This window comes from Dioscorea cayenensis, chromosome 4 (genome assembly GCF_009730915.1).
Source record: "Dioscorea cayenensis subsp. rotundata cultivar TDr96_F1 chromosome 4, TDr96_F1_v2_PseudoChromosome.rev07_lg8_w22 25.fasta, whole genome shotgun sequence".
Classification (NCBI taxonomy): domain Eukaryota; kingdom Viridiplantae; phylum Streptophyta; class Magnoliopsida; order Dioscoreales; family Dioscoreaceae; genus Dioscorea; species Dioscorea cayenensis.
In genome coordinates this window covers 6,454,426-6,479,721 of record NC_052474.1, presented here as the reverse complement: position 1 = coordinate 6,479,721, position 25,296 = coordinate 6,454,426, and the positions used below count along the sequence as shown (strand labels likewise).

The 25,296-nt window shown below is 31.8% G+C and overlaps 3 protein-coding genes and 1 pseudogene across 3 annotated transcripts; all 4 read left to right on the top strand.

Moving 5' to 3' along the window:
• The first annotated feature begins 8,791 nt into the window (after positions 1 to 8,791).
• LOC120257913 (delta(8)-fatty-acid desaturase-like) lies at positions 8,792 to 10,273 on the top strand. Its single transcript, XM_039265212.1, is given in 2 exon segments — positions 8,792 to 8,923; positions 8,925 to 10,273. Coding segments are annotated over 2 exon segments (1,353 nt in total). The 5' UTR covers positions 8,792 to 8,794; the 3' UTR covers positions 10,149 to 10,273.
• A 3,835-nt stretch (positions 10,274 to 14,108) lies between these two features.
• Positions 14,109 to 15,800, top strand: LOC120258335 (protein TOO MANY MOUTHS-like). Its single transcript, XM_039265711.1, is given in 2 exon segments — positions 14,109 to 15,192; positions 15,194 to 15,800. Coding segments are annotated over 2 exon segments (1,530 nt in total). The 5' UTR covers positions 14,109 to 14,247; the 3' UTR covers positions 15,779 to 15,800.
• A 669-nt stretch (positions 15,801 to 16,469) lies between these two features.
• On the top strand, positions 16,470 to 19,750 carry LOC120257930 (annotated as a pseudogene).
• Positions 19,751 to 21,463: 1,713 nt separating this feature from the next.
• LOC120257902 (protein ABIL1-like) lies at positions 21,464 to 24,678 on the top strand. The gene is given in 10 exon segments (XM_039265194.1): positions 21,464 to 21,737; positions 21,847 to 21,929; positions 22,296 to 22,368; positions 22,370 to 22,447; positions 22,524 to 22,623; positions 22,703 to 22,795; positions 22,923 to 23,010; positions 23,134 to 23,186; positions 23,327 to 23,421; positions 24,277 to 24,678. Coding segments are annotated over 10 exon segments (915 nt in total). The 5' UTR covers positions 21,464 to 21,647; the 3' UTR covers positions 24,439 to 24,678.
• The last annotated feature ends 618 nt before the right edge of the window (positions 24,679 to 25,296 follow it).

The following is a 25,296-nucleotide window of genomic DNA, read 5'->3' as shown; positions in this document are numbered from 1 at the left end:
AACATGTCACATGACCGGAAAAACACGCACACACACTGTTAAATGTTAACGCATGATTAACTTTAATATTTTTTATTAATAGTGGAAAAACTTTAATATTTAAATTTTTGTTTCTTGATTTGACATTAATTTGCAACAAAAAAAAAAAAGACCTGACCAAACAAAAAAGTTGAATGAGACGCATTTTGGTGCAATCACTAGTGTTCATATTTAACATTAAAATAATACCTCATTGCATAAATATATATAAAATAATTTTTCATCTCTATACATATTCAATATAATCACCATCACAATGGTCAAGGTCTGACTAAGTTCAGACAAGAAGACATTTGAGTAGAAATCAAGAATTTGAAATTCTTTGATTCTTTTTCAAATACTTGATTGAAATATGATGATTTATCCATATTATCAAATAATATATATAATTATAAATAATAATTTCATCAAAGTAGATAATTTATATGAGCTAATCATATTTAAACTAAAATAATACTTTCATTGCATAAATATAAAATAATTCCCACCTATATATTTATATATAATATAGTCATCGTTATAATGGCTAAGTCTGAGTAGGAAGGTATTTAACTCCTATGTACTATTGTGTTTGAGATTGAAGATTTGACTTCTTGCCAATACAGTTAAATTGTGATGATTTATCCACATTATCAATATTATATATATAAGTATAATTAATAGTTTCATTAAAGCAAATAAAATGTATGAGCTAATAATGGCATGCAAGTGTTGAATAGTGCATTGATTTCATACTTCATTTGGTCTTTCCAAATTAAATTATTTGAATTTTTTTATAATTAAGAAAAATTTGACACATGTGTAGTTTGGTTTGTGCATTCATTTAATGATAAATTCAAAAAATATATAGCGGAAAATGTTCACCATTTTAATATAACTAACATTCCCCTCATTTGATTAATAAGGTATACCTTTAACTAATCAATAACAAAAATGCACTTTCAACAAGAGACATTTGGAAAACAAATCAAGCCAAATGAAAATTATTATTAAATAATAACACCATTAAGTATATATATATTATTTCTAGTATCCTTTTTAGTTTCTTAATAATCAAGTAAGATAAAAGTCACTACTTTATGGCCTTAAATTGGTAAAAAGGACAGCTCAAATAAAGAATAATCAAACTATAAAGCTTCTTTCTCAAATTGACAAGGATTTGACAAAGAGTGGAACACTCACAATTTTGATAATACTTTAGACCAGGATATTATTTTATTAATTTATTTATTTCTAATTAAACATTAGTCTAGCATTGATTTTTTTTATTAATATTCTAAATTAGAAAAAGTTAGAAAAGAACATTAAAATATATTACACAATTCAAATGACAACAAGCGCACAAAAGAAAAGTGTATGCACTTCTTAATAGTACTCATTCAGAACTTCACATGCAAAGCACATGACTTTGCTTTACGTGGCCCATGCATGCATGAGCCACGCAAATTGAGATTTTTTATTATTTCTTTTTAAAACTTTTACATTATTACCCCTCTAAAATTTTAAGTTTCTCGTGTATCAGCACAAAATTTTCTTATTTGTTAAATCAAGTAAAATAACTACTAATAAATAATCATTTCTTATTAGGATAAAAAAATTAAATAAAGCATCAAATGTTGAATCTTTTATATTTCATGCTATGTATATTGAACCTGATTTCCAAATAAAAATTATAAAAACATATCATTAAAATATAAAAAGTATATCATATTATAATCAAAATATTTTAAAAAAATAACTATAAATTCCATGAGAGATTGTATATTATAAGAAGGCATAATAATTTCATTATATAAAATAAATAAAAATATCATATGTACGAGAAGTGTGAGACTAAATTATTTTTTCATCAGTAATTATTTATATTTAAAATTTTGTAACACTGATGTTCGTGTCAGTGTTTTTCATAAAAATTAACTAAATAATGCACATGTCTCCCTCATCTCCCAATGTGATTTTTTTTTAATTTTATATATAATCATAAAAAATGAGTATATATTGTTAGTAGCCATCATTTAATTTTTTATTGCATCAATTTATGAGGGTATACTTATACAAGATGTTAATTTATTTCAATTGAACAACATGGAAAAAAAAAATGAAAGTTAAGAGAATCTACATTCCATGTTAATGAAACATGTGTTAGTTGGAGGTGAACAAAGGTTCTCACATGAACCGAAAGCCAAGAAGAGAATCTATTGTCAATAGGGTATCATATGGAGGGAATCTCTAGTGGCATGATAACCTATCTAGACAGAATCTATCTTTCAAAAGCTCTTTTTTTTTTCTTGTTGCTCTTGGTGGCGAAATAAACCAGCCCCATTAAGTCATATTGTGCCTTACACGCATAGCCACTATAAAAATAAAAAAATAAATCTTCTTTATTATTATCATTTATCACTGCACTAATCTAACAGGGGGGTTATTAATTTATTGAAAATATAAATATTTATTTTCATTTATTTGATAAATACTTCATTCCAATATATATATATATATATATAACAGGTGAGTTCAAATTTCATTCTTCTAACTTCCAAATGAAACTGAGGATCATCATTTTATTTTAAACATTTTGTATATTGATTAGTTATTTTATTACCATAATTTAGTATTTTACAATTTAAAAAAAACCATGAATACAGAATCAAATATTTTTTTTACAGTAATTATTTTTTCATGTGTTGTAGCCTAAAAAAATTAGATATCACCCATACAAAACCATTCATGTTATTTTTTTACTTTATTTATCATTATTATTATTATTATTATTATTTTGCCTCATTTTTTTTTGTTCTCACTGTATAAATATATATTTTTCTATTTGGTTTATATATAAAATGAATAATGCCCTTTATATATATATATATATATATATAAGCATTTGCATGAATTTCCACAAGAGAGGAGACAGTGTGTGAAAGAGACAGCTGGTTTCAAGTGTGACTTTTTGGTTCATGTTATATTATTTTCATATAAAAAAGTAGCGGTGTGGAATTAGGCGAAAATAAAAAAGTGGGGACTAAAATGCTTTTTTAGGGAGTTTGGGATCTTGTTTGATGGAAAGTTTCATTGCTTCACTGGACCTCTATGTCTCATTCTTGACAAGTGGAACTATCCTACGTGGATCTCCACACACTTCATTTTTTCTTGGTCTTTTTCTATCTACTATCTTCTCAATTTTCTTTCTTTTTCTTTTTCTTTTTCTTTTTCTTTTTTCTTTTAAAAAAATGAGAGTGATTGATCAACCGACAACCTGTCAATGGCTTCACATCTACCTTTACCAAATTCTATAAAATTAATGTAGTTAATTATGTTATTATTCATTGGTTTTATAAAATAATAAAGTACAATAACAAGAAAGTACATCCAAAAGCTAACATAAACAGATTACAATGTAAATTATGCTTGCAATGGAAAGACAACATCTATAAAACAACACTAATTCTTTTGGAGGAGATTTAGTCTTGTTTCTGATTAAATTTTTAATAAAAAGTTGCTAAAAAGTTTGGTAGAAGGACTCTTTAAAAAGTGCTTTTGATGAGAAAGAAATTAAGTCGCTTTTTCTATATTTTACGTCTGATGTTAATATGAAACACTTTATATACATGTAGTTTGTTTTGATACGCATTCTTAAAGTAACTCTTTTTCTCAAACGTCAAATTACTAAAACGGGCTACTTCATTGGTTTATTATAATAACAACACTAATTTAATACTAATATACTAATATACTAATATTAATATAAATATAATAATACTAATATGAATACAAATACTAATTAATATATTAATAATAATATATGAATACTAATATGAATACTAATATACTAATACAAATACAAATATACTAACATACTAATATTAATACTAATATACTGATAATAATAATAATAATACTAATATACTAATATATTAAAAATAATACTAATATACTAATAATAATACTAATATAAATACAAATACTAATACTAATATACTAATAATAATACAAATACTAATACAAATATACTAATATACTAGTACTAATATACTAATATACTAACATACTAATACTAATACTAATACTAATACTAATCCTAATCCTAATGACTATGATTATAATTATAATTATAATCATAATTATTATTATTGAAAAACAAAAATATAAAAGCATAAGTCATTTCTTTTATTTCGATAAGGGTAACCTCCAAGAATTTAATAACTCCAAAAATAGCCGAGTAGTCGCTTTTTCTAAAAGACCATAAGATAAATTTTCCTCAAAAAGTTCGCTTTTTCACATTTTTATCACTCGCTACTGGGATGTCCCTCATACAACACGATTTTTTCGAGCCCGTAGTCGCTTAACTTAAAAAGACTGGCTTTTTAAAAGCCAATCCAAACACCCCCTTAGTTTTTGGGGCAGATAGATCACTGACTAGCCAAAACCTCATGTAGTGGTCATGTCACAAGTATTACTTTCCTCCATTTATTACACGAGACCTTAAGAACTCTAAGGGCCTGTTTGGATACAAAATAAAAAAATATGACATAATTTTATTATGTAGAAAGTGCAACTGATTATTACAGAAATTATGGTAGATTTTTACTTCCTACAGTATAGGTGTTTGGGTAACAAAATAAAAAAACATTACAAAAATTATTGCATATTTTTTTCTTCCAGAATGAGTTTTTGTTTTGCAAAATAAATAATTATTACATAATAAAAATTACCATTGAGAATTCAAATTTGAAAATAGCAGTTTGAATATAGTCGTTGTAAATATAGCCGTTATAATTATAGCCGTTATCATTTTCCCCTATTTATACACATGATTCCTTTGCATTATACACGTACTATTCTTCTTCTTAAGTTGAAAAATTCATAGTTCTAACCATTGTTTCACCATGGATTCCTTAAATTTTTGGAGGAAAAAAAATGAAGAAGATGACCTATTAATGCTTAGTTATGTTTAGTTGTTACAGTATTATTTAGTTTCTTTTTCTCTCATGGAGTTATAATTAACTATTAAAAAAAATATAATCAATTTTTTAGATAATAATAATAAAAAGCAAAAGTATCTTAGCATTAAAAATACACATATTTCACTCAAACCAAATATTTTAAGTAATAGCACAAATAAAAATATCTAGTCTCCCTAAGGCCCTAAGGAATGAACTGAGAAAGAACCTCTAAGAGGCCTATATATATCCCAGATAATATGAGATGTAGGTTATTTTAAATTATAAATAATTTTTAAAACTTCATGGTTTAAAAATTAATCATAAAGATTTCATGGAGTTAGTGGTAATTACGGAAATATTTTAAGAAAGTATATAAAGAGACACCCAAAAACGCAATTTATATGAAATCATTTATCAAGAAAGAAAATATTAAAAATGCATGTATTACCTCAATGATAATGATTTTTCCCCTCTTCCAATTACATCTAAATAAGATGGGCTGAATTCATGCCCAGCCGACTTTGTACAAAAGTAAAAGCCCAATACCTTGATGAGTGTGTATATATATCTATATATATATATATATATATATATATATGAGAAAACTAACAGAGATGTGTCGGATTCTTCTGATGCCATAAAAAATCTTAAAATGTTTTATATACCTAAAATTTCATGTTTTTTAAGAATCATTTATTTAAATTTAAAATCATATAAAATTATTAAAATTACTCAAAATTTTACTCATAAAAATTTTGTCGAATTTAAATAGATGAGGGAAAACTTGCTCCCCGCTTCAGGGTACTTACGCTCAAAAGTGAAAATGTTAGCTCATCTGTTTTTAATGTGCCGGATGTGTGAGTGAGAGGAAGGTGAGTTTTGGTGCTGATAAAATAAAAATATTTTTTATAGTATAAAAATATATAAATAAAATAAATATAAAAAAATATGGGATGGAAAAAGCATGGAAAAATGTTAAAAGATTGATTGAGAATGTTGTAGCTTTCATCAACAGGTAGGGAAATGTCGTTTGTTGTTGTTTGAAGGTAATTAATTATGCTAGTGTTTTTTGGGTTCCAAAAAGAGGGTTGGTTAATGTCTCATAAATTTTAAGTTTTAATTTTAAATGATGTTGAATTAAACAGCAGAAGGCGCTATCAATTTATGGAAATGTGTGCATTGATAAGATGACTGATCATGATATTTTTTTTACTAGTTAAATTTCTCGATTCCGCATCGGAGTTCATACAACAATGGGAATGAAAAAAATAATATGATTAAATTATTTCTATAATAAATATAATTGGCATATTTTAGGTGAGTAAATTTTTAATAAAACACTATGATAAGTCTAAACTTCAATTTAAATTAAATGGTTATCTAATTTTAATTTTATTTTCACTGAACTGGCCACCGATAATACTGCTCTCAATTTTCGACGATCTAATATCGAAAATTTCTATCGCCGAAACGAGATGAAATTGTCATGCCCCTGTTGACAAATTGCGCCATATATCCCCGACTGTTAATTTTTCGATATCTACATCATTAAATAAAAAGTTCTCAAAATCACCTGAAAGAACCTCTAAACAATATCAAATTGAAGTTGGGTAATCATTTTGATTTAAATTGATATTTAAATTCCAAAACGAGAAAATGTCATAGAAATTTACTCTATTTTTACTTTTTGAAAGATCTCATAAAAATTTATTATACAAACAAATAAATAAAATTAAAAAAATTAATTACTAATATCATAATTACAAATTATATATCTATTTTAATTATATATATGTATAAATAATGATAAATATTAATTAGCATTGTTTTAAATTTTCCTAAATAGGTTCTGGATTTTGGGATTAAAATTCTGTGACCATGTGAGATATTATTATTATTATTATTATTATTATTATTATTATTATTATTACTATTTTGGTTTATGTTTGTATTATGACGTGGACACTAAAACAGTAAAACTTCAGACTTCATGTGCATAATATCATACCTGCACAAATGGTCAAATAAATACAGCAAAATAATGATACAAAGTTTCAGAGGGCCGTATCTAACCCATATGGGGTTTGTCTATGATTCTATGAACATATTAAGGCAGATTTATTGGGTGTAAAAATAAAAATTACAATTTCAAAACTTTTTAACTGCATATATCATCTTTTTCTAAAAGGTGTCAGAAATAATATAAATATATAAATATATATGTTGCATTTTTTGGGAACGTCCTCAAATGCCATTGTCTACGGATGTCCCCAAAAGGGTTGGATCATTATCCCATAGTCCTCTTAACTCTGTATTTTTTTTTTCTCATTAAACCAAATTCTTCACTCGTCTATCTTTTATTTTTAATATCTATAATAGGTGTCATTTTTAATATATATATATAATACTGTTTTCATGTGCATGCCAAGTCAGTAGTACATAATAATAAAAAAATATACAAATACCGAATTAAAATTTAAAGTTATCACTGAATCATGTTACATGGTCATGCTTTTTAAATTTGTAGTTAGTAAATTAATAGTCCATGTTTTCTCCTATGTTTTTTTTTTCAGATGATAGTTTTCATCAGTCTTTTTCTCTTCTATGTGTATGTTATATTTGTCTTTTTTTAAAAAATAAAATAAAATTATGATTCATCTATTTTATTAAAGAAAAAAAACTCATTTTCACCGTTGTCAAGGATTAGCATCTTGCTAGCTCTCATGTTATTTTGTTTAGGCCTTATCAAATGTATGGGCCTAATTTTGTTGATAATTATTGAGCTCCAGTAGAGTTCTACATTGGAACTAATTATATGAATGAAATGAAACAATTAAACAAATGTAGGTTGGTGGTTTTCATAATTTTGGCTGGTTCTTATTCGGCTTAATATTAAATGCAGTTTGTGCATGAAAATGGTGTATTTTTTTTTTTCAAGTCTTTGATGCATTTTTTTTATGATAAGTGTATTTATAATGTTTGGTTTAAACTCGAGAAAATTCATTTAAAATAATTTTTTAAACTACAAAGATAATTTTTTCTATTATCTCAAAAATATTTTTAATTTAATTTTTTTTCCGATGATATTTGTTTAGCTTAATGAGGCATGGCCGAAGTAAATAAAAAAACATCACTTTTGTCTCAATGAGATCATCAATAAGTTTGCTAAGAGTCTCGAGTTTACTAATCTCAATGAGCTTGCTTAGTTACACACAAGGTTTTACCAATCATATAAAAATTGCACTAGTCCAGCAAAATTACCTGGTCTCCCGGTGAGTTCAACACTTAAAAATATAAAAATTAAGAATGAGAGAAAATAGAGGAATGTTCAAGAAAAAATAAATAAATTGGGAGGTGTACCTCCATAGATATAATATAAAATGAGATCTTAATTTTTTAATCTTCCTTTTTTTTTTATTTGGTTTGTTAATGATATGCCTTATTCATATATATATATATATATATATATATATATATATATAAAAACCTATAAAATTTTTATGTCAACATGAATGGAAGCACAAATTAAATATGTCCCATATTATTTATTGGTATCATATGTTTCCTTGAAGTTAAAGCCAGACACAGTCCAACGAGAAGAACAACCAATAAATAATAAAAACCCATAAAAGAGACACCTTTTCACAGCACCGACTTCTCCTTCAAAACCATCTCTGCCTAAATGGAAAGTGGAAGAACACCAAGGTAAAGCCTCCCAAATCGCCGTCTTTGATCTTCATTCATCGTCATTCATTCCATTTTCATGTTTTCAATCCTAAAAATCCCACCTTTTTTCTCTGGATTTCAGTTTCATGGTGATGGAGAACGAGAAAAGGAGGTGCATTTCCACGGAGGAACTCGAGAAGCATAACAAAGCGTCGGATCTGTGGATCTCGATCCAGGGCAAGGTCTACGATGTCACGGAATGGCTCAAGGATCATCCCTGGCGGTGAACTCCCGTTGCTGAACCTCGCCGGACAGGATGCCACCGACGCCTTCATCGCCTTCCACCACGGCATTTCTTGGAAGCAATTGGATCGCTTTTTCATCGGTCATTACTCCGATTACCGTGTCTCCGAGGTCTCTAAGGATTACCAGAAACTCGTCGCCGAATTCGTCAAGATGGGACTTTTTGGGAAGAAGGGTCACGGTGTCTTCTTCTCCCTTTGTTTCATGTTCTGCTTGTTTGTGACCGCAGTGCTCGGCGTTGTGGCAACGCGCAATGTTTGGATTCATTTGCTCTCCGGTGGCCTCATGGGGTTTCTCTGGATTCAATCCGGATGGGTGGGGCATGACGCCGGCCATTACCAGATCATGACCAATCGCCGCTTCAACCGTTTGGCTCAACTCATCACCGGAAACTGCCTCACCGGAATCAGCATTGCTTGGTGGAAGCTCACTCACAATGCCCATCATATCTCTTGCAATAACTTGAACTTTGATCCTGATCTTCAACACATGCCAATGTTCGTTGTATCCTCACATTTCTTCAAGTCATTGACATCCAACTTCTATGAACGAAAGATGAATTTCAATGCAGTAACTAGATTCCTTGTGAGCTATCAGCATTGGACATTTTACCCTGTTATGAGTGTTGCAAGAATCAATCTTTTTGTTCAGTCATTAGTGTTGTTGTTGTTGTCGAAACGGAAGGTGCCGGATAGGTGGCAGGAGATAGTTGGAGTGCTTGTGTTCTGGACATGGTATCCATTTTTAGTCTCATTCCTGCCCAACTGGGAAGAAAGGTTCATGTTTGTGTTTGCTAGTTTTCTTGTCACTGGACTTCAACATGTTCAGTTTTGTTTAAATCACTTCTCTTCCAATGTGTACATTGGGCATCCAAAAGGGAATGATTGGTTTGAGAAGCAAACAATGGGGTCTCTTGACATTACTTGTTCTCCATGGATGGATTGGCTTCATGGAGGTTTGCAGTTTCAAGTTGAGCACCATTTGTTCCCTAGATTGCCAAGGTGCCATTTGAGGAGGATATCTCCTGTGGTTAAGGAGCTATGCAAGAAGCACAATTTGAGCTACTCTAGTGCTTCATTTATTGAGGCTAATTGCCGGACTTTGGCCACTCTGAGGACTGCTGCATTGCAGGCTAGAGACTTGGGTAATCCAGTACCAAAGAATTTGGTTTGGGAGGCAGTGAACACTCATGGTTGATGGTGCACAGCAAGTCTCTGAATTCTTCTTGCATCTCTTCTTGAATGAATAATTTTTGGCCCTTTTTGGTCTTGATCATGTTATGTTGAAGTTTGGTTGTAACAGAGAACTGATGTTTTTTAGGCTGGTGATTTGAGTTCTTCCAAGTTTTTCTTATTGAAGTTGTTTAGATGAATAATTGCATCATTAGTGCTTCTTTCTGATAAATCTCTTTTTTGGATAATCTCTTTTTGCTGCAGGTTGATTACTGTTGTCTTATGAATCTTGTTGAACCTTCCAAGGAATCTGCTATGAGATTCTATTTTTTTTTTTTTAATCTTCTCTGCTTAAAATGCAGGAAAACGTTTAGAACATTAGATTTTTGTTGCATTTGATCTTTGAAATTGTTTAATTTTATATTGTGATTATGTTAATAATTTTCCAAAGTGATTTTATTGTATGTGTCAATAATCTTGAACTTAGGTACCTAGAATCACAAGATTCTAACCTTCTACAATCTATCTAGAAATGGTTGCACTTGCATCATACAACCAACAGCAAATGTGTGCTCTGTTAAAAGCAACAGCAAAGAAAATATTAATGATCTTTTCCTCAAATGACCCTTGGAGGATTAACCTTGAGAGACACCTCCAGAAAATCTGGAAACTCTTGAAACAACCTAATTGCTACTCTCTTTCTTTCTTGTTATTGTAATCAAAATTGATAATATCTTTTAATTTTTACAACTTCAAAAGTGAAAAGAATCAAGCTAGGGGATTTTATTGCAATATTATATGAGAAATGTCTCGTATTTAAAAGAAATCAGAAATGTGCATAGCCGCAAAGCCAAGTTCAATAACTACATGCGCTCTCACTTTACTTATATTTTGAAATTTATTCTCAAATTTTTCTCCAAAATAAATATCTAACATAAATGACCTACTAATACTAATAGCCTAAGCGTCCATTGACAATCATAAGTCTTTTGTCATTGCACATTGTTTTCTTCTATTTTTTTTTTAAAAAAAATGGCAACAAGGGCCTATCACTATGACGTATAATAATGATTAGAACCCTCACTATTTTATACGTCACACACGAGAGACTTATTTTGATACTACTAATCACTTGAACCAAGTAACTTTGGTGTTTACTTCTACTTTTCATCTTTCTTTTTATCAACAAGAGCTATGTATTTTCACACATTACTCATATTTCTGAAAAATTAAAAAAAAATTAATATATATATATATATATTGATTATTACTGTAAAATTTTAAAGGCAAATATGATTCTTGTGATTGTATACTAGTAATTATCTATTAAAAAAATATACTAACAAATTTCTTTCTCATTTTTATTATCATGTAATTATATCCTCTTTATTATAAGTTTAACTTAAACAATCTATATAGCCTACAAAATGTAGGGGCAAAAATTTTGACAAAATTGATAAATTACTATTTACACTAATCACAATATAGATATAGAGAAGGAATTTAAACTCTCAATTTCTTTGAATAGAACTTTCCGTGTCTCATCATTCGGTTATATCAACGTTGGCTTAATTAAAAAAAATTAAAACTTTTATAAAATATTTTAAGTATTATATAAATCACTTATCATTTCCACAGGCACTTTATAGCTAGAGGTTCTCTATTTTTCTTTTTCCGACTGTTTGAGAGAATCAGGCTATTTGTCTTGTTAGTAGTCATGTCATCGATGTGATACGGTTACATAGATCTTCTTTTTGACTTTCCTTCTTTTTTTCCCACCGGTTCAAAAGATTTGTTTTGATTCTCTGATCAGTGATCTCTCCTCTGAATGCATGCCAGCTGATTTCACCTTAGGACACTCTAAGGTTTGTTTCATAGTTTAATTTCTTATTTAAATTATTAAATCATTAATTATTTATTTATGGTAATTTTTAAATAGTGAATAAGGTTAAATTGTTTATGTTATTGAGAGAAAAAATAAACTTCATTAATTAATAGCAATAACATCAAGAAGTAAATTTCTACCAACTGAAAAAATGATGAGGCCCAAACAAAAAAATTACTAAACATAAAATGCATCCGTGCGACTGACGTTAATATATGACTAGCTTTGTTGGACTGTATTCTAACATACATTAGAGAAAAAAATATGGCACTACATTAACAAAGACTTACATTCTGTAATAAGCTCACTTAAGACAAAAACGTCTGATTAATTCTGCAAAATATTACAAACAATAACTTGTATATCTATTTCTAGCGCAACATTTGAATGATTGCCTGCTTTCAATCAATGCAGTAACTTCCCAATAGCTTTTACCTCAACAACATCAAACTTTACCATGGTTCAATTTTATATTCATTAGGTCCTTTGTGACAGTGATCATGATTTTAAGAGTTTTGATGACTCAAATGGAAGTTGCCCTACATCTTAATTTAGTGTAATTGAATTTAGTTTATACAGTAACATATATTGGTTAACATATTTGGTTGTTAATTAAATTCCTTGTCCCAAAAAAAATTTATGGCTAAAAATTGCAACATAGTCAATTAGCATGCTAAAGTGAAGTTCTATGAACCCACTAAAGATTTTTCTCCTGTTTTAAAATTCAATAATTTTTTCAAACCTCAAGATTTTTTTTTTTCAAATCTTTAAATTTTTCTTTCCCTGTGATTATTTCTTAAGTGTCATTATTATTTGTTCTTCTATTGATTTTCTAAATGGCAAACTTTTTTTTGTAGAATATTATAAGTTCTTCTTATTATTATTATTATTTTGATAAATACCGGCAAACACCACCTCACAAGGAGGTGTATTATAAGTTATTTTATTTTGAATTTTGTTTATTATATTTGTTGGTTATGTTATGTTACTCATTTTTACACCTAATTCTTTTTATTTAACTAAAATATGGTTTATAAGAAGCTATCAATTATTAGACATTTGTCAAACCATTCAAAGGGCATTCATTTATTTTTGAAGTTATAGAAAAATCGCTGAAATAGACTAATTTCTCTCCATTTCAAATGTTTATTTGCATTAAAGGGAGAAAATAATATTTTTCCAACTTCACAAATTTTTATGACTTATAAAAACTCACATCTATTATTTCCAAAACTTTGAAAAAAAAAAGTCACATTCACACAATTCTTTACTTCAAACCACTTTTTAAATACATGAACACATCTTTACTTTGTGATATAATAACAAAACAAATCAGATCAAAACAAATAAAACAAATAAAACAGATACAATTCCATATTTTTAATAAAATAAAATAAAGTAAAAAAGAAACATACTCAATAAATGCAAAATTTATGAAATATGATAATATAATTCCCCTTGCTTTCTGTTTAAGTAGAAAAGAAAATGGAAGAATTACAAGAATATTTAGAAAAAGATGGATCTAGGCAAAGGTACTTCCTATTCCTATATCCACTTCTCTTTCAGGAGTATATTTACACACTTGCTCACGATAATGGTTTAAATGGTTCATTTTTTTGTGGAAATTTTAGATTATAACAATAAATCTAGTTCAGTATTTGTGAAACATTTAATTATTCGAATGTATCAACAGAATTATTTGATTTATTCAGATGATTCGACCTAAAATCGAATCGTTGGACACAACAATTTTTTTTATTCTCAAATGATATCAGAAGGTTTTGCAGTCAGTATGGAAATTCCATTTTTACTGCGATTAGGATCTTCCCTCGAAGAAAAAAAAATACCTAAATCACAAAATTTGCGATCCACATTCTCTATGTATGAAGTCATGATTCTCTTTATTATGGAACATGAAAAAGAGATACATATAAATATAATGTCATTAACAGACAAAACGAAAGCCAAAACCAAACAGTACCATAAATGAGCCTTTATTTCGACATCCATGCAATGAACACCCAAATCTTCTCATCCTTACTATCACTATCTTTCCCATCAGTATTCTCGTGAAACCTAATAAAAGCCTCAAATTCCACCCACTTCCCATATTCACTTCCCTCCCTTCACTTCCTCGTGACCATCAATAAATATCATCAAATCCCCAACTCACACCCTCCCCTTCCCGCCACTATAAATATGAATCTCCAACGGTCACTTAACCACTCACTCATCCACAATGAACACTCTAACTTACTTAGCAACATTGGCATCACTAATAATCCTCCTAGCACCACCAAAATCCACTGCAGACTTCACCATCGTCATGCCGGACTCTTCCACACTCCTCAACAACCCTCAAACCATCTTCTCCAATCAAGCTCGAACCGATCCAGCCGAACAACAAGCCGTCTATGACATCATGGAGGCGACCGGCAACGGTTGGGCCAAGTCCATCCCTGATGTTTGCCGGGGAAGGTGGCACGGCATCGAATGCATGCCGGACTGTAACCACATTTACCACATTGTTTCCCTTTCTTTCGGTGCCCTCTCCGACGACACTGCCTTCCCGACATGTGATGCTAAAACCTCAACCTTATCGCCATCCCTTCTCCGTCTTCCTCACCTTAGGACCCTCTTCTTCTACCGTTGTCTCACCAGCAACCCACAGCCGTTACCAGCATTCTTAGGCCAGTTAAGCCCCGGCATTCGCACACTAGTTCTCAGGGAAAATGGTCATGTAGGACGCATTCCTTCTGAACTTGGTAACTTGACATCACTCAAGATTTTAGATCTCCATGGCAACAATCTTGGCTCCACCATTCCTAAATCTATTAAGCAATTATCAAGCCTACAATTATTAGACTTGAGCAATAACCAACTCACCGGAGAGATCCCGGAGATGAGCTTCTCTGGACTCACTGCTTTAGACCTTAGCCATAACCTTTTTCAAGGCCAGATACCAAGTAGCATTAGTAAATGTGAATCACTTGTCAAGCTAGACATGAGCAGGAATCACCTTACTGGATCTATCCCAGAGAATCTCAGTAACCTCAAGAACTTGATTCTTCTTGATCTCAGCCATAACTGGCTCTCCGGCCCTCTTCCCAACTCCTTCGGCAGCTTATCGTCTCTCCGGGCACTAGTCCTAACTGGTAACTCAATGAACTCAACCTTAATACCAAAAAGACTGGTTTCTAGGACTGAAGGATTTAGAAACATTAGTGCTGTCCAACATGGGACTTGGAGGAGCCATACCTGAGTCAATGGGGAGGTTAAAGAGTATCAGAGTATTGCATTTAGATGGCAATGAACTGAATGGTTACATCCCTCAGAGCTTTATCAACTTGAACATGCTGAGTGAATTGAGGATGAATGATAACAGGTTGAAAGGTCCCATTCCTTTCAGAAGAGAGATGTTGTGGAGAATGGGGAGAAAGCTGAGACTTTATAACAACTCAGGGTTGTGTTATGATGTTAATGGTGGGAGAGAACATGAAGGTGTGGATTCCTTGTTTGGTATTAGTTATTGTGGGGCTACAACCAGTGGAGGAGGAGAAGGTGTGAAGGATAAAGATGCATTGAGTGCTGGAAAGAGTGGACAGAAGGCAAGGCATCTTTGGATGTCTGGTGTTGCTGCTGCTGATGGTGAACAGAGAAGTCATGATTCAAGCTCATCTGCACCAGCTCATAACTATTTTGTTCAGATGTTTGTCTTGATGTGTGGTTTGCAACTCTCTGTTTTTTCATTGTTTCAATCTTTTTCTTGAATTTCTTCAAATGGTGTCATAAGTTGTGTGCAGATGTACATTGAATAAAATCTCCCCTTTTTTTCCCTACTCTGTTGTTTTTATTTATATTTTTTTATTAAAATGTGAACAAATCAAATACCACATGGTTCATATTTGTTATTTTCCAATTATAAAATTTATTGTCTATGCATCTATTCAATTTTTTTTTTATGAACCGGCAACAAATATCACTTATTTAAAAGATTGTCAAAGAGACATACAGATACTACCAATTATGATAACTTATAAATTTTGTGAAAAAATCCTGATATGTAATTTTGGAGAGATGAAACTCAATGTTTCTCTCACATAAGATCCACATTCAAGCACGTGATAAACAATATTAGATCAAAATATATAATACATGAACAACAGTATAAATATCGAAAAAAAGATTCAAACTTTTGAATTTAAGCATATTCTACCCTAAAAAAAGCATTAATATTTGTATATATTTTTAAACAAAAATATACGCATGTCTAGACCTCGACCCAAACATTCTAGGAAGATTTTTTTTTAAAAAAAAAAAATTGATAATTCCAGGAAAATTTTCATAAATAAATTTATTTTTGAATATTTACGTAATTACAAATAAATGAAGGGTTTTTATGCAATAAAGCTTCGCGGGTTAGAATAGAGCCACAGATAAATAAATAGAAAGGGGTTTTTTTCGCGAAAAAGAGAAGTATCTTCCCGATATCTCATTTCCAAATCCAAATGTCTCGTGTTCTACCAATCACGGACATCGCCGGCGGCATCCCACGGCCGTCGACGACCTCTAGGTCTCGGCCGTCCATCTCCGGGATGTTGAAGGGCCACGAGACAAAGGTTTCTAGGGTTTCCGACACGATTCGAGGTGCAGGGATCTCCCCTCTCATCTCTTCTCCGTTGCTCCGCGTCTCTTCACCGCCCTCCCTGTCCCCGTCGCTGATGGAGCAGCGTCAGAGGGATGGGGATGAAGATAAGCGTGATTATTATCTGAACATGGGTTATGCCATTCGGACCATCAGGGAGGAGCTCCCCGAGATCTTCTATCGAGAACCCAACTTCGATATCTATAGGTATATATAAGTTTAATATGCCTTCTTTGTTCTTAATCGAATTTTTGTGCTTTATTTGGATGAACTTTGATTTGTTATTTTACTGAATTCTGTTTGGATTCTTTGAAATTTGCGTTTTTTAATGGAAATATTGTTTTGCTGCCAGTGTGTTGATGTTATAGATCAATGATAATCATAAACGTTGCTATCCTTTTGGATTTATCACTATTTATCACTATTTATCACATTATAATTGTTTGCTAGTATATCTTATTGTTTTGAATCTATTGCTTATATTATACTGAGATGAACTTTGCTTTCCTTATGTTGAACTCTGTTTCGTTTCGTGAATTTTTATTTTTGGTTTCACTAATCCTGGGATAAAGGCCACCTGTTTCTGACTTAATGCTCAACCAATCTTGCCTACATTTTTTTAGGGAAAAAATAAACAGCTATTACAATTAAGAAAGTTGAATCTGTTTAGCAACTGAAATGGGTATTCTGTATAATATTACAGTCTTACAACATATATTATTAATTTCACTAACTAATATTATAGCCCACACATCCTGTTGCATGTTTTGTAATCAACTAATTGTAATCTAAATCTAGTTCTATAATATTGCTAGTATAGTTTTATTGGACTCTATCATGTAAAGATAAACATCTAAATATAGGACTTTGGGTAAAGTCCAATCTTCATGCTCATATTCAAAGCATTTTCTCTGACTATAGGCAATTGGTTAGGGAGGATAGCTTGTTTTAGCATGACTTCTACCTTCAGAAAGTCTGTTTCACACTTTTAGCCAGGAATTTCTTGACCTAAGAAGGCTTATCTCAATGTTTGATGGTCAATTGGTTGGTAAAACCTATCATATTGGTGCCCCACAGAAGACTGTTTAATCAAAAACAAAAATTTTAAGATTTCATATGGTCTTCATTCAGATGATCTGGATGGCATAGAAGTTCAATTTAAAGGGTAATAAATTCATCTGCATGATTCAAATTAAGAGCTAAACAAAAGCTGAACCTCATCTAAAAATTGTCCAAGATGGCCATAGTTGTTTTAACCTCTGCTCATGCATCTGAATCTAAAGCCAAAGCCTTAAAGTTCTTGTTAGTCTGATGGAGACTTGTCTAAATGACCATGCTTAGTGATTTCTAATCGCACTTGTCAGCATCCCTTATCTTTCTACTGGTTGTTAGTGTCATCTTTTAGTAGACAAGTCACATATACTCATGGCTGGATTTCTATCTTACTGGTGGCCATAAAGATGGCACATGCTAGTTGGTTGCAGGCAGTAGATGGTCTATATTGATGACCACTCTTCTATGTTTGCAATTATTTATCCCTTGTTTCATCATTATATGGGAACAAAATCATGTTGAAGTCCCTATAGTTATTAGAGAATCGCTATCATTCATTTGACTAGTAGCCTACTTAACCTTGCAGCCAGCTGTCTAGAGATACCTTAGTGAATGTGTACTTGTGGGAGCCTGGAAACTTAAATGCGTCATGCTTGAGCATCATTTTTTACTCCTTACTACTGTGGTTGTTAAGTTTTAGTTTTTTAACAATGTTTTGTATCTCACAGTTTTTGGATATTTGGTTTCTTTCCTGTCATTAACTCGAGTCTTTCCAAGCATACAGCTCATCCTCAAATTTGAGGTGCATATTGAATTTCTTGAGTATGTTAGCTTTTGATATTTGAACAAAACCAAGACAGTGCCACACTGCAACCTAATTTTACATAGATTGAACTTTCTTTTATAATCTGCTTTTTGTTAAATTACATCTAGTTGTTCTCCTAACTATTATCAAAAGTTTCTTTTTATATTGTAAGATTGCTTGACAAGTTGGGAATATTTGATCTGCTACATTCAGCGTGGGATGAAAGGTTACAAGTGAATATTTAGATCAGAAAAAAAATAGTGGCAAGATGCACTTCTTGTATTGATAATCTGATGAACTGTACAAAAAAGATTTGCAGAGTCTAAGTACTGCAACTTAACTATGAGTATGTTTCTGGGTACCCCTAATTTTCACTTATTTTACATATTGGAGGAGGATAAATTTGACTTCCAACATTCTTTGAGAGAGCCTCTCATAGCTAAAATAACTATGCTGCTTATCTCATTGAAATGGCTATTATGCCTTCTGATGCTTTACACACTGCCCGTTTGTTCCCTTCTATCCCAGTTTCATCTCTATTGATTCCTATTATGCATTGTTACAGTACCTCATTCTGCTATTTTAAATTGATATTGTTGTTTAGGGAGGATATCATCTTCAAGGATCCTCTGAATACGTTTGTTGGCATTGACAACTATAAACTGATTTTCGGAGCATTGCGGTTCTGTGGGCAATTATTCTTTAAGGTGTTGTGGGTTGATATTGTGAGCATTTGGCAGCCTATAGAGAACATCATAATGATCCGATGGACCGTTCATGGCATTGCTCGGGTGCCTTGGGAGAGCCGTGGTCGCTTTGATGGCACCTCAGAGTACAAACTTGATAGAAATGGAAAGATATTTGAGCACAAAGTTGATAATGTTGCTATAAATTCACCCCCAAAGTTCCGGGTATTGGCTGTGGAGGAAATGATTCAATCTCTGGGCTGCCCATCAACGGCCCAAACCAACATTCTTCGAAGCAACACCTTCAAGTATTTATTCTTATGTTCCAACTGCGCTGAGAAACTCACTGGCAAGAGTTTACCTTGCAGTTTGTCTTATTCTTTTTTGCCAATGTGCAAGCAAAGGATGACCTGTTTACACCACCAACCAAAACAAATTTTGTCCATGTTGTAAAATCCATATAATGTTCCTAGAACATCATCATGGCTGTACATTTGTATAGTTTGGTGTTACACATGTCTTTTGCTAATGGTCAATCAATATGATTCTATGACATTGCCTTCATAATATTGTACACAGGTTCACAAGGTACATCTCAAGATCTCCGGGATGAGCTCTGCAGGCATACTATGCTTTCTGATCCAGGTATGCCTTTGTACTTGAGAGATGTTTGCATATATTTGTATATAAATAGACAAATTAAGTTAGAAATTTTAGAAGTACTTTTTAATAAAGATTATGATTGTCTTGTTACTTTTTCATTGGCACATCATTGTCCCACGTGAGATCAAGAAAGTTTCAAAATAAAAATCATGGTCCTTTTATTTTATGGCAACCTACTACTGCAGTGAACAGCATCATATTGTCTTCTATTAAAGTATGAGCTTGAATTTAATTTTGTTTATATGATGTGATTAGCGTATGCTGCTTGTTTACCGGGGACAATCCCAGGTGTTTAATGTTTATGATGAGGGCCTTGTTAGTCATTAATGATGATTTTTATTAATAAAGAATTATTCTAGAATACTCCATCTATTTATAAATACATGTAGTTTAAAGAAAAAAAAAATTATTACAAAATAGTTGTTGTTTTACAACATCAAAACAATATTTATTTATTTATTTATTTATTCAATTTTATTTATTTTTAATTTTTAAATTATATAAATGAAGAGAGTAATATTTATAATTCCAAAAAAATATATGATTTCAAGAGAGAAATAGTTCAGTAATTTGGTTATTTTTATGTTAAAATTTAGATAATTTAATGTCATCATTCTTAATTTTTGTGTAACATCTTTAAACGACATGTATTTAGGAAAAGAGAGTACATATTTGCCCCCTCATCTTCTCTTCCTAACAACTGGTACTAAAGTTATATGATGCAGAAAAGTTGCTATATATATATATATATATATATATATTTGCAAAAGTGTCGGTGCAAAAGTTGTAGAAAACAATACACACCGACAAGATTTAACCAATCCACAACAAAATGTTCACTGAAGTTATATAATATTGGAATTAGATGTCGTACAACAATATTTTTAATCCATTACAGGATCTACCAACTTCCACCTCCACCAACAACCTCCTATTTATATATATAATATATCTGAAATACAGACACCATTAAACATTGGATCGCCAATATAATATAGCTCTTGTAGACCAAAAACAATAATTTATATCATATCACACCAGTATCTAAAAAAATTTGAATATTGTATAAATGAGGAGCAAAATAAAACCAACTAGAAAGATTCATAGTGGAAGGACATAGCAAAGAGAAATAATTAAATTTGTGTATATAATCTTTTATAAAAAGATTGTCAAGTCAAAGGCACAGAGGTAAGGTACTAAAAAATATCTTATTAACATAAAATAAAATTTATTTCATAAAAATTTGGAAAATGAAAACTTAATTATATCAGTATTTCAAAAGCATTGGATAACTTATTCCGCCAAACTCAACAACATGTTTCTAATAATTCTTTATTAAAAAGGGCACCCACATGTCACCAAGAAAAAAACAGTACATTTTGGTGGGCCCAACATTTAGGCAAGCCAAGCCCAGCTAATCAAACCCACCAATCAGTACCAACCAATCAAAACCACCAAACCCAACCCAAACCAGACCAGCACACCACCAGTAAAGTAATCTCAGTCACCATCATCACAGTCATGATAATCCATTTAATCCATCTTTTAAGTTCTCGTTCCGAAATCATTTCGGAAATCTTTTTGTACCTTTCCGCAAAATTCCAAAACTCTCACCCGCTCTTTCGTTTTCGCTTCCACTTCACTCTCCCTCTCTTTTCTTTTCTTTTTTTGCCCACAGGCCCATTTCCCAAACTGAAAGACTCGAACTCCTTCGCATTTAATAAACTAAACCTTCTCGATCTTTCTCTCTCTCTCTCGATCTCGATCGAGGGTTTCGCCGGCGAACTATGCAGCAATGGAGGCCGGAGAACGCCACCGCCTTGACCTTCGATGAGGTCTCTATGGAGCGGAGTAAGAGCTTCGTCAAGGCCCTCCAGGTTTGGCTTTTCGTGGTTCCTTTCTTTTTTCTCTTGCTTCTCTTTAGATCTGGATTGGTTTTTGTTTAGATCTTGCTGATTTCTCTTGATTTTGTGATTATATGGGCAGGAACTTAAGAACCTCAGGCCTCAGCTCTATTCTGCCGCGGAGTACTGTGAGAAATCTTATCTTCATAATGAGCAGAAGCAGATGTATGATTCTGTTTCTCTTGTTTATCTTTTTCTAGTTTTTCATGAATGAATTTCAGAGATACGCCTTGGTTTGATGCAATCTTGTTGAGTTTATAGTGTTGCTGCTTTGATTGTTATAAGTTCATGAATGTGGTGATGGAATTTTGATTTTTTTTTTTTCGTTCGAATCTGTGATGTTTGCTATCTTTCTGTTTTGATGTTGATGTTCATGTTCACTGCTATATTTTACCTGTCTGCTATTTGAAATACAAGAGTGCATAGATGGAATGGGGATTCTTTCTTCTTCTTCTTTTTTTCTCCTTTTAGCTGGGGAGATTGTTTGTTTGGGTTTCTTTAATTTTGTTTTGAATGATATGCATTTACCAGGGTGCTGGATAATTTGAAAGACTATGCTGTCAGAGCACTGGTGAATGCTGTTGATCACCTAGGTACGGTTGCTTTACAAATTAACTGAACTACTTGAACAACAGACTATGGATGTCTCTACTGTAGAGCTAAAAATTTCGTGTCTGAATCAGGTATCTGCCTTTAATCAAATAAGGTTTGTTTCCATGGTGTTTTAGTAAGAAACTGACTTTTGTCCGCTCTGTTTAGAGAATTCTCACATGCCAAACCTACACGGATTTGGAAGGGCTCAGGCAGCAGCAAATGTCGCCACCTACCCCGAGACACCACAAACATTATATCTTGCCAAGTATGACTGTAACTTGTAACTACCTTTCTACAATATTGAGACAGTGAATATAACTCTGCTTATTGAATCCCCAAGCTAGATTCCAACAGCAGAAGGATGAGTGGTAGCTTACATTCACAAACAGATGTGGCACAAAATCATATTCAGGCAGAAGCTCACCCTTGTCCTCCAGGTGCGTTGGCTTTGATTGTGAAAGTTCCTTTCTAGCTTAATAATCTTTTTTTTTTCATCCCATTTCTCATAGTTTATTGTATGTGAATTATTTCTTATCTTTAAGTTATTTGATGTATGTCCTGAAGGCACCCATGCATCAAAAACCCTTTCATGGCACCTAGCTTCAGAAAGTATCAATTCTCCATCAAATGGAGCTGCCACTCCAACAAGAAGGCTAGTTGTCAATATCTTGGTTTTCTTTTTTATTGATTTACAAATTTGTTTGGAACAATAAGCCAATTGAGTTTGGATTGTCCCCACTGTTAGCTGAAAATTTGCGATTTGCTAATGTTACAGCATTGGTGATCATACTGTCTCTAAGGTGACTTCTGAAGTTTTCCATCTTCTAGGTATCTTCCATTTTGTTTCCTTTTACCTTTCATGCCATTTTAGTTTTCATTTATACTGTATGTGCGGTTATAAAAGATTGGCCATAGTGCCATTTTATGATAATTGAAGTTGACATCTTTGGGATTGTTCTGCTATGTAGAAGAGGCTGTTGCCCCTTTGCCATTATCAAGTCATCTTCAGTCAGCTGTCAGAACTCCTACTTCAAATGTGGCTCAACCAAAATTTGGCTTAATGGTAATATATGAATTTAGTGACATGGCAGTTTTTGTCCAGAAGTTAATGCTTGAGAAAGGAAATAATGTTTTTGATCAGCTAAAAGTGACAACCATGAAATTCACCTTACGGAAATAAATTTGTCCTACAATAGGCCATATATTAGTTAGGAAATGTTTATTACTATTTTTTGTTCATACTGTTTTGTATCACGAAGCTTCTAGTGGCTACTTTATCACAAGATTCCCAACTATAGACATTATGTCTGAAGGTGGTAGTTCCTTGTCTTTATTAAAGGATCTAGAGCCAGAGGGTGGTAATAGTTCCTTGTGGAAATAATCTATTATTCAACTGGTTGCATATTAGTTTGCACATGGTTGATACTTGGCTTTGAGCATTCAATGTCGTATTACTAAGCTTCTAGCGGTTGATATAGCACTATTCTAGCCATTATGTCTGAAGGCAATAGTGCCATACTTCATAAAAGAATCTAGAACCAGAGGGTGGTGCATTGTCTATCCTTGTGTTATAAATTAGATTTGTCTGTAAACAAGTACTGCAGCATTAAATTGTGAAATGATTTTTATTCACTGGAACGGAAAAGTAGTATTCATTTCAAATTGTTTGGATGAGAGATCTGTTTTTTCTAGATGGAGTTGGGTACATTTTATATGAATTTGAAGAATATGTAAAGGTTTACATGATAATGCATCTAAATCTCCTGCTCAGTAAATTATTGTCATATGGTAATGGCATTTGTGCCCTTGGTTTAGCAGTTTGGCTATATTTTTATATACCCCTAGGGGTATACAACAAAATTTGTCTACATTGCTGCTTGTGTTGAAACTAAGAGATGTTGTATTCATTTTATTGCAGGGTTCTCATCTTACTGAGATGCAGAAACCTCTCACGGCATTCAGGTCATTTGGTAATGCCGGAACAATTGAAGTTTACCGGCCTGTTCGTAACAAGAGCATGCTCGCAACCCTTTTTGCTAAAACAAAATCGGCCAAACAAAAGAGAACTCTTGTCTCATGATAGTCTCAATAAAAGAAATGCAGTTGAGCATTAATGTATCGGAATCCTAATCAGCTTTATAACCTTGTGTTGCAGTTATGCTAGTATGTTTGGCATGTTGTATTTTATGTTACAGAGATGTGTTTATCTAACCGTTTATATAGTTAAAACCATTTTTATTGTTCCATCTTTGTGCCTTAACTAGGAAAATGTACATTTATCATTGGCATATAAAACTACTGCTGTATATTGATCTTCATTTGATGAGATGCAGTTGGATTAGATTTGTGGTTTAGTGGGATGGAAGTTTCTTTTTGACAACTTTTACATTTTAGTGCTAGTTGAGTATGAAGCAAAAATATGCTTATTTGGAAATGAATTAACATGTCCATATCTTGTTTAGCATTATGCGAGTGATTGGCTGCTGGTGGAAACCAATTGTTGAGCGTTAGCAACTCCTTGACAATGAAAAAAAAAATTAAAATGTTATTAAAATAATTAAATAATTAAGTAATTACGTTATATACTAAAGATTTAATTAGTGTCATGATACTTGAGGAACAGTTTAAAGAGGAAGAGATCATGTGGGTGTGATGAGGTAGACCACTAAAAAAGTTACATTGATATTAGGAAAACATTTTCTTTGTTTGCATCAAAACAACCTGCACAATTTGCTTTGATGAATTATTGTCTCAAGCGTGTGTATATGTGTGTGTAACCGACACACATTTCACCGAACAAAAGTAAACCACTTCGATCATTGCATACTCTTACAATAGGCCCACTCATTTATTCTTAAACAATTCATTGACGATCCCGTGTCGGTAGTGAAGGCAGTGGTGACTGCGGTGGCATCAGTAATGTGGTTTGAGCATGCCG